Source organism: Eptesicus fuscus, chromosome 12 (assembly GCF_027574615.1).
Source record: "Eptesicus fuscus isolate TK198812 chromosome 12, DD_ASM_mEF_20220401, whole genome shotgun sequence".
Lineage (NCBI taxonomy): Eukaryota > Metazoa > Chordata > Mammalia > Chiroptera > Vespertilionidae > Eptesicus > Eptesicus fuscus.
Genome location: NC_072484.1, coordinates 9,463,846 through 9,479,072, shown reverse-complemented (window position 1 = coordinate 9,479,072; position 15,227 = coordinate 9,463,846). Strand labels below are relative to the sequence as shown.

The 15,227-nt window shown below is 50.6% G+C and overlaps 1 protein-coding gene across 1 annotated transcript in view; it reads right to left on the bottom strand.

Annotated features, from left to right (window-relative positions):
• The window catches only part of NFATC2 (nuclear factor of activated T cells 2), a 136,274-nt gene extending 121,364 nt beyond the window's left edge, over positions 1-14,910 (bottom strand). The window contains exon 1 of the mRNA XM_054724303.1: positions 14,781-14,910. Coding sequence (XP_054580278.1) covers positions 14,781-14,910 — 130 coding nt within the window. The remainder of the gene's footprint in view (positions 1-14,780) is intronic.
• Between the last annotated feature and the right edge of the window lie 317 nt (positions 14,911-15,227).

Genomic DNA, 15,227 nt, shown 5'->3' with positions numbered 1-15,227 from the left:
CATTAAAGACACAGTAGCATCCTACTGAGACTCGATTCCTTGTGACTAGTTCAAAGAGAAGGAGATGGCTCTCATTATATGCAAGGTCCTCAACAGTGGACCATGGGAACCCATCTCACCTGCCATGGGGGTCCCTGGCCTGCACTGGAGGCATCAGTACTCAAAGAGGAATAAAGTGGAAACAGTGATGAGGGGTTGAAAGGGTGCTGCTCTCAGTCCTCTGTGCCTCCATGCCTTTGCATATGCTGTTCCCCTTGCCCTGAATTCCCTTCCATACCTCCTCTCCTCACTTAAGTCTAGCAAGCCACTATTTGTCCATCAAGAATCCACTTGGACCGCGTCCTCCTGAAGGCCCTCACTTATTTTCCCGGCTGAATCAGTCAGCAATTCTTCTGTGTTCCTAGAACCTGGAGAGTCATCTAGATTCTAGTCGTCTATCGATTATAGATGCACTTGTCTGTCTCCCCACTAGACTGAGCTCTTTGAAGGTAGATAGGGGTTAACAATAACAACAATAATAATAAAAATGGCAAAAGCGGCTAACATTTGGAGAGCTTAAGTGCCAGGCGCTTTCGTTAGCCCATTACATGTAGTGAATTATTTAATCTTCCAACAACCTATAAGGTAGGCACTATTTACTGCCCTTTTACAGATGGGACACAGAGAGGTGAATTAAGTTGTCTGAAGTCTCACAGCTTGAATGGAGGCAGACCTGAGGCGTCCTCAACCAGTAGGCCAGGAATTCTCAGCCTGAGAACCATTGAAAGTTGGGACCAGGCAATTCTTAACTGTGGGGACTAGAGGGTGTTTAGAAGCATCCCTGCCTCTACCCACTAGAAGCCAGTAGCCTCTCCGCCCCTCTGCCAGTTGTGACAACCAAAAAATGTCTCCAGGCATTGCCCAGCGTCTCCTGCGAGGCAGAACGGCCCCCAGTTGAGAAGCACGGCTCTGTGCTCACCGCTGACACCTCATCACGGCCGGCATGCCGCAGAGGCCCACGCTGCTGGAAGCACAGCCTGTGAGTCATGCCTCAAACCTGACATGATTCAGAACCGGGACATGTGCTCACTGTCAGCCTAGCAGGTAACTCGCTCCTGCAGCAGACATCTGGAAGTCCTAACGACCATCACCCTTCCTTTCACCAAGTTCCCGGCTGCTCATCCAACATCGGGGCCCGTGAAGGTTTGGGGAGACCGCTGGCCACTCTCAGAAACTGCAGGACAGGATGGCTGGGGAGGCCACTCCAGCCCCATCTCAGCAAGGAGTCTGCACTGAGGTCCAGGTGTCAGTCAACACACTGTGTCAGGGGACTCCAGCCCCACTGTCCCTTCCCCCAGCTCTGTGACCTGGGGGACCCCTGAGTCCTCATGTATAACATGGTGATGAGGTCGGTGACAATACCAACCTTGTGGCTCACCTGATCCACAGAAAGCCTGAAACACAGGGACTGCATACTCAATTAGTGGAGCCAATCTGCATATTAGTAATATGGAAAGAATGACCGTTTCGGTGAAAATTCTACCTTTTCTCTGCTCTCACTGCTTTGTTCTACACACACTAGCACCCAACGCCTTTGAAAACATTTTTTTAAAGAGAAGACATTTTTATAAAAATCAAATGGATTCATTAACACTTTGGGAATTCTTTTCGCACAGACTCTGTGAGCCTTCAGAAAACAGGTGGAGTAGGTAAAGAACACCTCCCACATCGCCTCCATCCCATGCCCTGGACTCTGTTCCCTGGGCTACCTGGGAGCTGACCCACTAAATCTTACTGAAGTGTGAATGACTCAGTGAGCTACTCACAATAACAAAAATGGAAACAGCTAAACACAGACTTACCATTTACTCCATTAACCACTGTATGTATTTAATATATATTAATATATGTTTGTCTCACAAGAACCCTATGAAGCAGGTGATACAGGTTCCTCATTTTACAAATGGGGGAAATGAGGCTCAGAGAGGGTGAGTCATTTGCCCAAGGTCACACAGCTTCGGAGTGGCAGAGCTGGGACTCAGTCTCAGGCAGCTGGGTCCTCTTCCCCCACCACGACTACTCTACCTACCCTGCTTCTCATGAAAGGGGCTATTTCCTGGATGGTGACCCCTTCACCCCAACACAGGGCAATGAGGTGCCCCAGAATAGTAACTGCTCTGGGGGCCCCACCAGGAGGAAGTTGCCCCGACAGCTAACGACACTGATTCCTTTCTTCTGGAATAATCACAGTCCCTCCTCTGGCCCCAGGACTGAGTCAAAGACTATTTTAAAAATCACGCTCAGGCCGCCCGGTGGGCCTGCCAGCGCCGGCCCTGCAGGAGCCTCCTGCGGCCTGTTGCTCACCCTCGGGGACACACGGCCAAGTCTGAGGCCGCCAGTCAGTGCCAACCGACCAGCCGACAGATCGCTTTTGAAAAAAGGAACCCAAGAGAAGAACGTCTTCTCCGGGAAGTCCAGCGGGCGGAATTTTCAGGAAGCAGAACAGAATGACCAAAACAGAAACCCAGCCCGGGGACCCGCAGGAGGCGTCTGTCCTTTGGGGGCGGGGGCAACGTAAACCCGTGCTTCCAGGCTTGAAGGGTGTGAAGGAGAAAACCCCGGGCAGGGCCGGAGGCCGGACACCCTGGGACCAGCAGCAGGGCCCCCGAGCTGCGTCCATCCTCCTCCGAGGTGGTGGGGCCACCCCTCGATGAGCTCACACCCCGAGGTGGTGCGAGTCCCAGGCCGCAGGTTTGAGACATCACAGTCTGTTGCCATGGCAGCACCTGGGATGCCCGAACCTGGAGATGCACACGTGCAGCTGGAGGAAAGGGGAGAAGATGGCAGGGAGGGATCCTGCCTCCCGCCACCCCCAAGGCTCTCGTAACTTCCTGCGCCGTCGGGGCTGCAAGCAGTGGTCCAGAGGAGCAAGAAGGTGGATGGGTTTTTCATCTGGCGGTTTGCAGCACCTATTGGCCAGGCCTTCTCTGAAAAGCTGCAGAACGCCATCAAGTAATAAATCCAACGCTCAGCAAGCTTTCCAAGGAGCCCGCTCCCCGTGCCCATACGCACAATGGTGATTGGATTCCCTCTCGATGGATCGTGTGTATTAATAACGATGGATCGTGTGTATTAATAACGCAGGGGAATCAGGCTGTCACTCCGTCGTTCAGAGATGACACATGCAGACACAGGGCAGGAAAGGACAAGAAATTCCATCCAGATAAATCAGGTCCAGAAAGGGGAGGGAGGCGGCTTACTGCCCTGTGGCACTCCATGGATCCACGGGAAAAAGCCACCTCGAATGCTCTGCTGTTTGCTGACCTTGCCCCACGTAAGACAGCTGTCTGTCTCCACCAGACAGGGCAGAAGGAGGCCTTGGTCCTGCTTCCCAGGCAGCCTGCCACCAGGCCAGGCGCCGGGACACAGGACCTGCCTGGGACAATTTGCAAGCAACGAGCCTTGCAGACTGGCTGCTGGCATGGCTGTCTGCAAAAGCACATGCACCTACCCACTGGCACGTGTTCCTTGTGCAGGGGATTAGAGAAATGTGTGGCATCTGCAACCTGCAGGCCTCAGGGTCAGTGTCGGGATGGGGGCAGCGGGGCCTGGGCATCTGGCAGGCGCCAGTCTCAAACTGGGATGGAATGAACCACCTCTTGCTGATTTAGAGTCCTTCAACGGGGCCCTCCCGCCTTCAAGAAGTTCAGAGACCTTCCTGTGTCTACTCGTCCACACAGCTGATGGGCCCTGTGCCACAGGCCACGCACAGTCAGCCTGGGAGGCAGGCACTGTCAGCTCCTGTTACAAATGGGGAAACTGAGACTCGGGGTGCAGGGAGGCACCCAAACCACCAGGGGCAGAGCTGGGATTCACGCTGAGACAGCACTTCAATGCAGCAAAGGGCACAAACATAAAGGCACAAATCGTGTCTTTTTACACGTGTGTGCACCCGGGTATCCCTCATGCACGATATGCAACATTTCCACCCTGCCAGGGGTTCCCCTGTGACCCACCCAGCCAGTAACCCTCACCCGGGGGCACCCACTAGCCTGACTTGTCTCACCACGGACAAGGGTTTGACTGCTCTTGATTGTCACAGAAATAAAAATCAAGCAAGATGTACATGTCACGTCTCTCGCTGAGCACTGTGTCTGAGACTGATCCCTGTCGTGTGCAGCCGCGGTTCCTAACATTGGGTGGCATTCCATCGCATGGGTGCCCAGTGATCTATTTATCCAAGGAGCCAGCCCCTGGAGACTGATTGGGACTTCGAGAGGTCCCTTTCTGGCAGAAGACAGTCCCTCCACACTAGCCATGCCCTGCATGACAGCAGGACGCGGGCGGCTTCCGACCAAAAGGAGAAGGAAAGGTCTGGTCAGAAAAACTAACCAGAAATAGACCAGACAATCCTCCCTCAGAAACTGGGCTGCCACGCTCAACCCATGGCTCCCTCAAAGGCCTGCACGAGAGCACACCGGTGGGGGAACAGCCACCTCCCCTCTTTTCATCCTCAGCCAAGACCCCTCACCTTTACGCCAGCACCTCAAAGAGCTTCATCCCTACTGAGTCCCACAACCCCCGGCACAGCCTGGAGCGCCGATTTCTACCTTTCTTTCAGCCGATCTGAACCCCAAATGGAAACTGCCCCTTGAAGACAGAGGGGCCCCTGCAACCCTTGGCCCGGGGCAGAGATTTAAAATTAATACCTTATTGACTGACAGGGTCTTTATTTACACTTTTCCCCAGGAGCTTTGATTTCGGTGCCACGTTCCAGAGAGCTGGCACACTTAATCAGTGGCCCCTGCCAACCCTGGTCATTAATGGCATTCCTTTCTCCATGGCAACGGGGTGATGTCACCCGTTGCGGGTTTTAGACCTGCAGCCCTCCTTCTTGGGATCACACAGGTACACAGCCCCTTCCTGTAATCTTCACAATCACTCTTTTGCGCCCTCGTTTAACGTTCCCCCTTCAGCAGGCATGCCCAAGCAGGTTTGCTTTAATAAGGGCCTTTATAAATCCTGGGCTTTGCAAGGACTTTCTCCCCTTCAGAAAGCTCACCCAGGCATGGCCCCATTACAATTACATGTGAAGGGCTGGCTTTTAGAAAGGCATCTTGGGGACTCAAACAGGCCCCGCTGCGGAAAAGCTTCCCCCGAACCTCAGATTAGGACGCGGGAAAGGTCCCAAATGCTAATTCGGGAAAAGCAGTTTCTCTGCTCCGCTTGTAGCTTACAGTCTGCTTTCGATACGTTTCTTTGGCAGAGGACAATACAAGCATTAAAAGTCTGAGGCAAGGGAAACAAAAGAAAAAATAAACAAACGGGACTACATCAAACAGAAAACGTTTTGTAGAGCAAGAGAAAGCATCAACAAAATAAAGCGACAACCCACTGAATGGAAGAACATATTCACCAATGACACATCTGACAAGGGGTTAATATCCAAAATTTATAGAGAACTTATAAAACTCAACACACACACACAAAAACCAACCCAATAAAACAACGGCAGAGGACCTGAATAGACACTTCTCTAAGAGGACACACAGATGGCCAGTAGACATATGAAAAGATGCTCAACATCACTGATCATCAGGGAGGTGCAATTTAAAAACCACAATGAGGCATCACCTCACACCTGCCAGAATGGCTACCATCAATAAATCCACAAATGACAAGTGCTGGCAAGGATGTGGAGAAAAGGGAACCCTCGTGCACTGTTGGTGGGAATGCAGACTGGTGCAGCCACTGTGGAAAGCCGCATGGAGTTACCTCAAAAAATTAAAAATGGAACTGCCTTATGACCCAGTGATTCCACTTCTGTAAGTATACCCAAAGAAACCCGAAACACGAATTCAAAAGAATATATGCACCCCTATGTTCACTGCAGCATTATTTACAATAGCCAAGATCTGGAAGGAGCCCAAGGGCCCATCAGTAGATGAGGGGGTAAAAGAACTGTGGTACATTTACACGATGGAACGCTATTTTGCCATAACATGAAGAAAATCTTACCCTTTGTGACAGCATGGGGAGACCTGGAGAGCATTATGCTAAGTGAAAGAAGCCAGTCGGAGAAAAGACAGGTACCATATGATCTCACTTATATGTGGAATTTAATGAACAAAATAAACAAACAAAATAGAAACAAACTCATAGATACAGAGAACAGACTGACAGCTGTCAGAGGGGAGGGGGAGTGGGGGAAGCTGGGTGAAAAAGGTGAAGAGATTAAGAAAAAAACACCAAAACTCATAGACACAGACAACAGTATGGTGACTACCAGAAGGTAAGGGGGGTGGGGGAGCTGGAAGAGGGTTAGGGGGCATAAATGGTGATGGAAGGAGACTTGACTTGGTGGTGAACACACAATACAATATACAGATGATGTGTTAGAGAATTGTATACCTGAAACCTCTATAATTTTATTAATTAATGTCGCCCCAATAAATTCAATAAAAAATTTAAAAAATTCAAAGTCCAAGGCACCGGGCTTTAGATCTAAATTCCAGTTTATAGGAAATGCAAGGGACAGGGGAGCATGTTAAGAGACACCACAGAGACGCCACTGGCGAAATCCAGAATGTGGGCAACTGCACAAGAAAAAAACCTTTTTCTTCAACAAATAAATGGCAAGAAAACAGACTGACGGAGACTTTTATAGGACAAAAAAGCCGGAATGGCCATGTCCACCAAATACAATGTGAGGGTTTTGTCTGGATCTTGTTTCAAACAAGTTAACCATTAAAATGATACTTGTGCCATGGCCAGGTAGCTCAGTTGGTTGGAGCATCGGCCTATACACCAAAAAGTTTCAGGTTCAATTCCTGGTCAGGGCACATACCTAGGTTGTGGGTTTGATCCCCAGTTGGGGCCCATATAAGAGGCAACCGATTGATGTTTCTTTCTCTCTTTCTTTCTCTCCTTTTCTTAAAAAAATAATAATAATAATAAAAACATATCCTCAAGTGGGGACTTAAAAAAAAAAAAAAGATACTTGTGAGCAGGGAATCTGAACCCTGGACATTTGAAATTAAGCAACTGTTCTTTATCAGGTTTGATAATGCTATTTGATTTTTCTCAAGAGTCCTATCTTTGAGAGCTACATACTAATGTATTTATTATAAAATATGATGCCATCTGGAATCTGATTTAGAGTTACTGGGGCGAGCGGCATAGAGAAGTAAGATCGACCTCGTGTCGGTAATTGCTGGAGCGGGGAGATGGGAACATGGGAGATAATTATCCCGTTATGTCTTGCTTTTCCCTGTTTTGGAAGAAGCTCGTGCTAACAGTTCAGGGAAGTCAGAGGCTGCCCTCTTGCTTTGGGGGCACCCTGACCCATCCCAGGAAGAGCCCCAGGGTGGAGTCTCGCCTTCCCTGAGCTCAATTTGGGAACAATCAGCAAAAAAGCAAACCTCCCAGCAGCCTGGGGAAGCGGAGTTTGGCCCGAGCTCTGAGGAACCTGGCTGTTTCCTGTGCTGGGGCGGGAGGAAGGAGGAAGTCCCTCTGTGGGGGAAGCCTCAAGGCATCCATCACGCTGCCTCTCCAGGCTGCATCTTCCCGAGGGCTCAGGGGGCGGATCCCCTGGGGACAGCCAGGACACCTGGGGAGGCCCCGCCTTCCTGAGAGGCAGCACGGGCACCTCCCAGCCCTGAGTCTGGACAACCCAGAAGCTTCTGCAGCCAGCCAAGCTCTGGGGCCGAGGCAGGGGCCACGTGAGGGTTTCAAGTCAGAACTCAACGTGTGTGCGGAAGTGAGATAACTCGCTGTAGCACCGACCCAGCACGGGGCCATGGCTCCTCTTCAGTGACAGCCAGCTCCTCTTCCTTCTGGACCATGTTCTCCTAAGGCTCAGGATTCATGCAAAGGCTGCGGCAAAGACTCTCTTTCTCCCCCCCAGGAGTCAGTGCCCTGGGGAAGTCAGGAGAGCTCCAAGTTCCTCAGCGCCCCCCGTGGCCCAGCATCTACTCAGCCCAGCCGCTGACACTTTAATCACATCGCCTCCTAGAAACTCCCATCAGCCCCGGGTGAGCACTGCCATCCCCATCCCCATTTCACAGATGAGAAAACAGCCCGGGGAATCAGAATCACGTGCCCGTTGGCATCCCGCTAATAAGGAACTGTACAACTTTTCATCCATCTACTTGGCAATTATTTACTGCATGCTTGGTAAGGCTGGGTACTTCTGCTTGGCCAAGGTCATGCAGATAGAAGGCAACTAAGTCAGAATTGCAAGCCAGGATTTTTCTATTTCAGATTGGGTGTTCTGACTTGCCCAGCCAATGGCCTTCAGAGTTGGGGTGACATGTTTGATCCCCAGTTGGGGCCCAAACTTTCTTTGCTGCATTTTTTAAAGATTTTTTTATTGATTTTTAGAAAGAGAGGAATGGAGAAGGAGAGAGAAACATGGATGTGATGTGAGACATCAATGGGCTGTCTGCTGCACACCCCCCACCAGGGATTGAGCCCACAACCCCGGGCATGTGCCCTAACCAGGAATCGAACTGGCAACCCATTGGTGCTAGAGACAATGCCCAACCAACTGAGCCACACCGGCCCTAGCTTTGCTCCCTGTTCTATGATGAGTATAGTCCCATTAGAAGAACGGCAAACACACAACTGATAATTATGTGAGTAGCAAATGTAAAGGGGGAACGCACCCCATGCTACTGTACTTGGGCTCCATCAAAGCCGGAGTCGGTGACTTCTGGCTGAGCTGCAGTGCTGAGAGCAGGGACTTGAGACCCCAGCAGCCTGGGTTCAAGGCCTGCTCTGACAGACACCACTGCATGGCTCCCAGCAAAGTTCATTGACCCCCAATGACTCCATTGGTCTGGGTCTGGCTGGAAGATTCGAATGTGCGGCCAGGACTGAGAGCCACTAGCCACCAATACTGCGTTTTTCAAATTTATTCAACCCCATCACCTTAAAGGCCTAGGAAGCCTTGGGACCCAACCCAAATAGCACTGCTTTAAGGTTTAAGGGCCTCCGTTCCCCCATCAAATTGTAAGGCCACCTTAAGAACAGAGGGCTTTTAATCTGGAAACCAGGATGCATGTGTTCAAGAGGGAAGAATCCTCAAGGCAACTTTCTCCCCATTTCCTTCGCCTCCCTGACAGTCCTGGCCTCTCTGCCCCTTTCCAGCAGCACCTGGAGACACTATTTATACAAGCAGGCTTACTAAGGCCTGTCCTTAACTTGACACAGACAACGTCTCTGAATGTCACATGTTAGGGAACCTGCTTGCTTAGCGTAGAACTCTATTTTTAGTAAGCACAAAAAAAAAAAAAAAAGCAACCATGATACTATATCCCAGCACCTCGTTTGTCCCCATTTGTTTGCCAGGCTGTGTCTCACCGAGGCCCAGGCGGGGCGGACCACATCGAATTTGTCTCTATACCCCCCACAGGGCCTAGCACAAAACAAGCATTCGGGGAGTGTTTGCTGAGAGAATGAGGTTTTAATTGTCCCCTGTGAGTGGGTTGAGAGCAGGTGTTCCTGAGTTGATGTGCAGGCGACACTAGGGAATGGGCTATAGCAGGGACTGTGACTCTCCCTGAAAATGGTATAAAGGGCAGTAAGCCCTGGTCAGTGTGCTCAGTGGTTAGAGCATCGGCCCGTGCACCAAAGGGTCTTGGGTTTAATTCCTGGTCAAGGGGACATACCTGGGTTGCAGGTTCAATCCCCAGCCCCCATCGGGGTGAGTGAGGGAGGCAACCAATCAATGTGTCTCTCTCACATCGATGTTTCTCTCTCTCTCTCTCTCCCTCCCCACCCTTCCTCCCTTCCACTCTCTCTAAAAAATCAGTGGAAAAAATATCCTTGGTGAGGATGAACAACAACAACCAAATAAAAAGGCACTGGAGGGCAGAGCAGACTGGGACAGGTGCTCCGACAGTGTGTATGCATATAGGATCTGTGGCTTTCATCAGCTTTTTAAAGGGCTGTGACCCAGAAAGTTTAAGGATCCCCAGAATAGACTTTACGAGCAATGACCAGGAGTCTGTTGTCCTTTCCGAAAGGGCAAAGTCAGAGAAACATGCATTAGCTTAGCACAGTGGTCGGCAAACTGTGGCTCGCGAGCCACACGCGGCTCTTTGGCCCCTTGAGTGTGGCTCTTCCACAAAATACCACGTGCGGGCACGCACATACAGTGCGACTGAAACTTCGTGGCCCATGCACAGAAGTCGGTTTTCGGCTCTCAAAAGAAATTTCAATCGTTGTACTGTTGATATTTGGCTCTGTTGACTAATGAGTTTGCCGACCACTGGCTTAGCAGGAATCGAAGCAGGGATATACCGGGGCAGACCAGAAATGAGCACTCCCAACATGTCAGTCCCAGAAGAGATCTGGTCCCTCTGGAGGTGACTAAGGATTCCCAGTACCCACCTGTCTCTCCCAATGTATTACAGTTGGGACAAGTAAGAATTCATTGAATCCACAAGCACACACAAGGAATTGAACTTCTGATCTATCTGAAAGCCAAACACACCTCTCCTTCTAAGGCTGGGTCAGGAGCCCTGGTCAGGACGCCCACAGCCCTGTCCCCATTCATTCTGTGACAATGTACTTAGCTATCTCCCTCAGTAGAAAAAAAATAAGAATATACTTGGCATACCTCTAGGCAAATAAACTTGAAAATCTAGATAGATGAAAAGGATCATTGCTTTGAAAGATACAGTTTACCAAAACTGACTCCAATAGAAATAGACAGTGTAGACAGACTACTTCCCACAGAAACCATAGAGAAAGTGGTCATGGAACCACTCCATAAAAAGGCACTAGGTCCAGATGGCTTCACAGGGGAATTCTATCACAACTTTAAAAATTGAGTAGTCCCAACAGTACATTGTTACTGAGCACAGAAACCAAAAGATGCTTAAACCTAATAGCACACAAAAAAAAGGACATTACAGACAAATAGGACTCATGAATACTGCTGAAAGAAGTCTTAAATGTTATCAAACCAAGGTAGGTCCACCACCATAAGAAAGTAACACATCGCAACCAAGTGAATATTTCCATGTAAGTCAACATATTGATAGATCTAAGAAGAATAAAATCATATTTTTCTATAGATGCTAAAAAGTTTATGATGTAATTCAACTCCCATTCCTAATCAAAACTCTCAAGAAAATAGGAATGGATGGATACTTCCTTGACATAATTAAATGGATACACCTCAGTCCTAAAGCCAACACTAGAGAGACTCCTGCTGGGGTTAGAAACAAGGAAGGTTGCCTAGCATTCTCTTACTATGGGCTTGCTACTGAAGATATCAGACAATGCAACTGGACAAGAGAAAACAATGAGAGGCTCTAGCTCAGGGAGGGTAGGGGCCAGGTCTTATTCCTATTATATCCCCAGGATGTAACTCAGTAGGTAGTTGGATGAGTAAATGAATAATGGCTCACATTAATTGAGCACCTGTATTAACAAAATCAAGGGTTTAATGAAATGCTAGTAGCAAATCATACTGTTGATAGTTTTATTTTTTAAAATATATTTTATTGATTTTGTACAGAGAGGAAGGGAGAGGGATAGAGAGTTAGAAACATCGATGAGAGAGAAACATCGATCAGCTGCCTCCTGCACACCCCCCACTGGGGACGTGCCCGCAACCAAGGTACATGCCCTTGACCAGAATAGAACCTGGGACCTTTCAGTCTGCAGGCAAACGCTCTATCCACTGAGCCAAACTGGTTAGGGCTGTTGATTGTTTTAAATGGACAAATAACCTTATGAGGTAAGTATTAATACTTCAGCCATTTGACTGATGAGAAGAGGTCCAGAGACGTTAAATGACTTGCCCAAGATCACTGTTGGTAAATGTTAAATGCCAGCCTTGCCCTGGTGCAGGGACCCTTACAAACTGTGCTACATGTGTATCCCATCCAGTGAGGGACCAAGGCCCCTCCAGAAGGTAGGCTCTGGAGCAGGATGCCAGGTTCATATTTCAGTTCTGCTGTTCACCAGCTCTGACTTGTTGAGAAGATCCCTTCCCCTTTCTGCGCCTTAGCGTCCTCCTCTGTAAATGAGGGTGACAATTGTGCCCACCTGCTAGGGTTGGAGGAGTTACTACATGAGCTAATAAACATCTGCTGCATGCCCAACTTCCATAAAATGAGCACAACTTCCCCCAAATTCCCTAGTACAGTGGTCGGCAAACTCATTAGTCAACAGAGCCAAATATCTACAGTACAATGACTGAAATTTCTTTTGAGAGCCAAATTTTTTAAACTTAAACTTCTTCTAATGCCACTTCTTCAAAATAGACTCGCCCAGGCCTTGGTATTTTGTGGAAGAGCCACACTCAAGGGGCCAAAGAGCCGCATGTGGCTTGCGAGCCGCAGTTTGCCGACCACGGCCCTAGTACCTTCACCAATTTCTGATGTCTATCCCACTAGCAGTCCTTCTCCTCCCTTGGTTTTTGCCAAGCTCATGCCCAGAGTTAAGGATAACACCATTACATTGTCACCTGGGACAAAGCTCAATAGCAAGAGAAGGGCCAGTGTTGGCCCTAGGGGAGTGCCACCATGCAGAAGCAGAGAGAGGGGACCCCTATTAACTTGTGGGTGAGCCAGAGCCTAGCCCACATCTGGATCAGCTCACTTTAGCCTCCCAAGCTTCCCTTCTAGCCATGATGTTTCTGTGCCGCCTACTTCCCAGCAAGGAGTCCCTCTTTTACAGACTCCAGAGCATCACCCCTCATCCTTTAAGTCGGTGGCACATAGTAACTTCTTTCCAAAGAGCACATGTTGGGAAAGAGTAACCTGACAGTGGAGAGCCCAGACAAATGCTACCTCAGCCGGGTGACCAAGGTCAGCATCAACAGTGACAAGTCATGTTGAAATCTAGTGAGGATGTGACAGAAATGGTCACTACCACTATGGTCTTCCTCCCCAAAACTCATAGCCCCTGTCTAACCATGAGAAAAACCTAAGACCCTAATTGTGGGACGTTCTACAATACACCTAATCAGTGCTCCTCAAAATTGTCCAGCTCTAACGAGCGAGGAAAGTCTACTCTGCATAGAGGATGGACTTTAGGTCATAATATTTATCACTACTGGTTCATTAATGATAACAATACTACTACATACTAATGTAGAATATTAATAACATGGGAAACTGGCTGCTGGGTATATGGGAACTCTGAATCATCTTTACAATTTTTCTGTAAATCTAAAACTGTTCCAAAAAAATAAACTTTTTTTTTTTTTAAACACAGATTTCGGGGCTTCACTGTGGTCATTTAGACACCCATCTGGCGGCCACCAAGTCCCACTGCCAAGAAAAACTATAAAAAGCACCTCCCATTAGATTTGGCTTGGAAACTATTTCCCCGGAAATCACCCCCCTGCCAAAAAAAAAAAAAAAAAAAGTTAGCTGATTGTAAATCTGGGAGGGGTGTATTAGTTCCCTGCAAAACATGACTTTAATCTTAACGAACAGAAAGACCACTGATGCTAGAGGGATCATTTGCAGATTCTTAATCGTATCTTTTCAAAGCAAAGGATGGGCTCCAGATTGCAACTCAAGAAGACTGGTCTCTCTTGCTGGCTAATTATTTCCATCTCCAGCCAAAATAGAGAATAATTACTAATTACCGTCTTCACTTGGGGACCCCTGAGGTCGAAGCAAGCCCCTCACCTGAGGTGGCCAGTGAAGACACACGGAAGGGAAGGGGAAACTTCTCATTCACCTGCCGAACAAGCATCTCTGGGCAAAAGCAAGCCCCACCCTCCACCCTCCACCCCCGACCCCCACGGTCCAGGTCCTAGAAAAGGCCACCTACACAAACCAGCCAGCACAGCCCTGCCTGACTCCGCAGGCAGCAACCCCCGTGACTTGTTGAAGTCACCAGCAAGCCTGCCCCTGAGGCTTCAACAAGCATTGGCTGGGCTGGGCTGGGCTGTCAAAATCAGGAAGCCTGGTTAGATTTTTGTTTTTTTTCCAAGACAACCTGCTAACCAGAAAAATACAATGAGGTTGGGTGTGCGGCCTCCTCCCTCTTCTGAAGAAGGCTCCTGTTAAGCACGTGAAGTGACAGCCCAGCCAGGGCCGCCCCGCCCCAGCGGCAGAGGCGCTTGAAGGCACACACTGACAGCTGCCCCACCCCGCCCCCTCTCAGCCCCCACACCCACTGTGACTGTGGGGTGCTGATGGCTTGAATAAGCGCCCACTGATCACTGGGGTGATTGGCAAAGGCGGCAGCACCACCCAGGGAGGAAATGGGCCGGCCTCCTGACAGTGAAGTCAAACCACACTCCAGCATTAGACACAGACAACCTCTTCCTTAGTTTCAACACAAAGTCCCCAACAAACCCTCTCAGCCTCCCTCGGGGTGCCTGCAGGGAGGGGATCCGCTTTCACCTGCCCTGATCCTGAGGTTCAGTGGCCACCTCCCGTGCACCCGCCCCCTCCCACTACCTCCATTCTCTGGCTCCCTCCCCTCCTCCCTCCAAAGGCAAACCAATCGCTCCCTTGCCCTCCGACTACCCAGCAGCAGGCAGGAGGCCAGCTGCGCCCCCTGCCACCTTGTGCCACCCCTCCCTCCCACAGGGAGGTCACAGGAACTGGAAACTGACACCCGATGGGGCAAAGTGAGCCGACTGCCCCCTAAGGGTGGCAGCCGTCCCTGGCCTCGCGCCCTCCCTCTCCCGGGGGAGAGGCACCCCCTCACCGAGCCCCCAGAAGAGTGACATCTGGAGCAGAGGGGCCCTGGCCCACCCCCCAGGCCAAGCCCCCACTGGGGGGCCAGGCCGGTGGGGGTGGGGGGGAGCCTCCACCGACCTTCGATAGGGTTCATATACTCATAGTTGAAGAGGATGGAGAAGTCCAGCTCGTCCTGGGGGCTGCCCCCCGGCTCGGGGCCCAGGGCGTCCCCTCCGTCGGGGTCCGGCTGCTGTTCTGGGGCTTCCATGGCGCGCGAGGCGGCGGCGGGAGGGCTGCGGGCCGGGGCGAGGGCACGCCGGCTTTCTCCCTGGCCCTTGCCGGGGGGTGCAAGGTGCAGGAAGCGGGCGGAGAGGCGGGCGGAGTGGCGGGGTCACTGTCCTCGCGGGAGGGACCCCGGGTCGGGGATGGCGCGCCTGGCTCAGCGGGTCTGGACGCGCCGGAGCCCAGCAGCGCAGCGGCGCGAGCTTCCTGCTCGGGAGGCACCTGTTGCAGCCCCGGGAGGGGGAGGCGGGGACAGGGCGGCCGGGCCGGCGGGGGCGGGGCGCCACCCAGACCGGGGGAGGG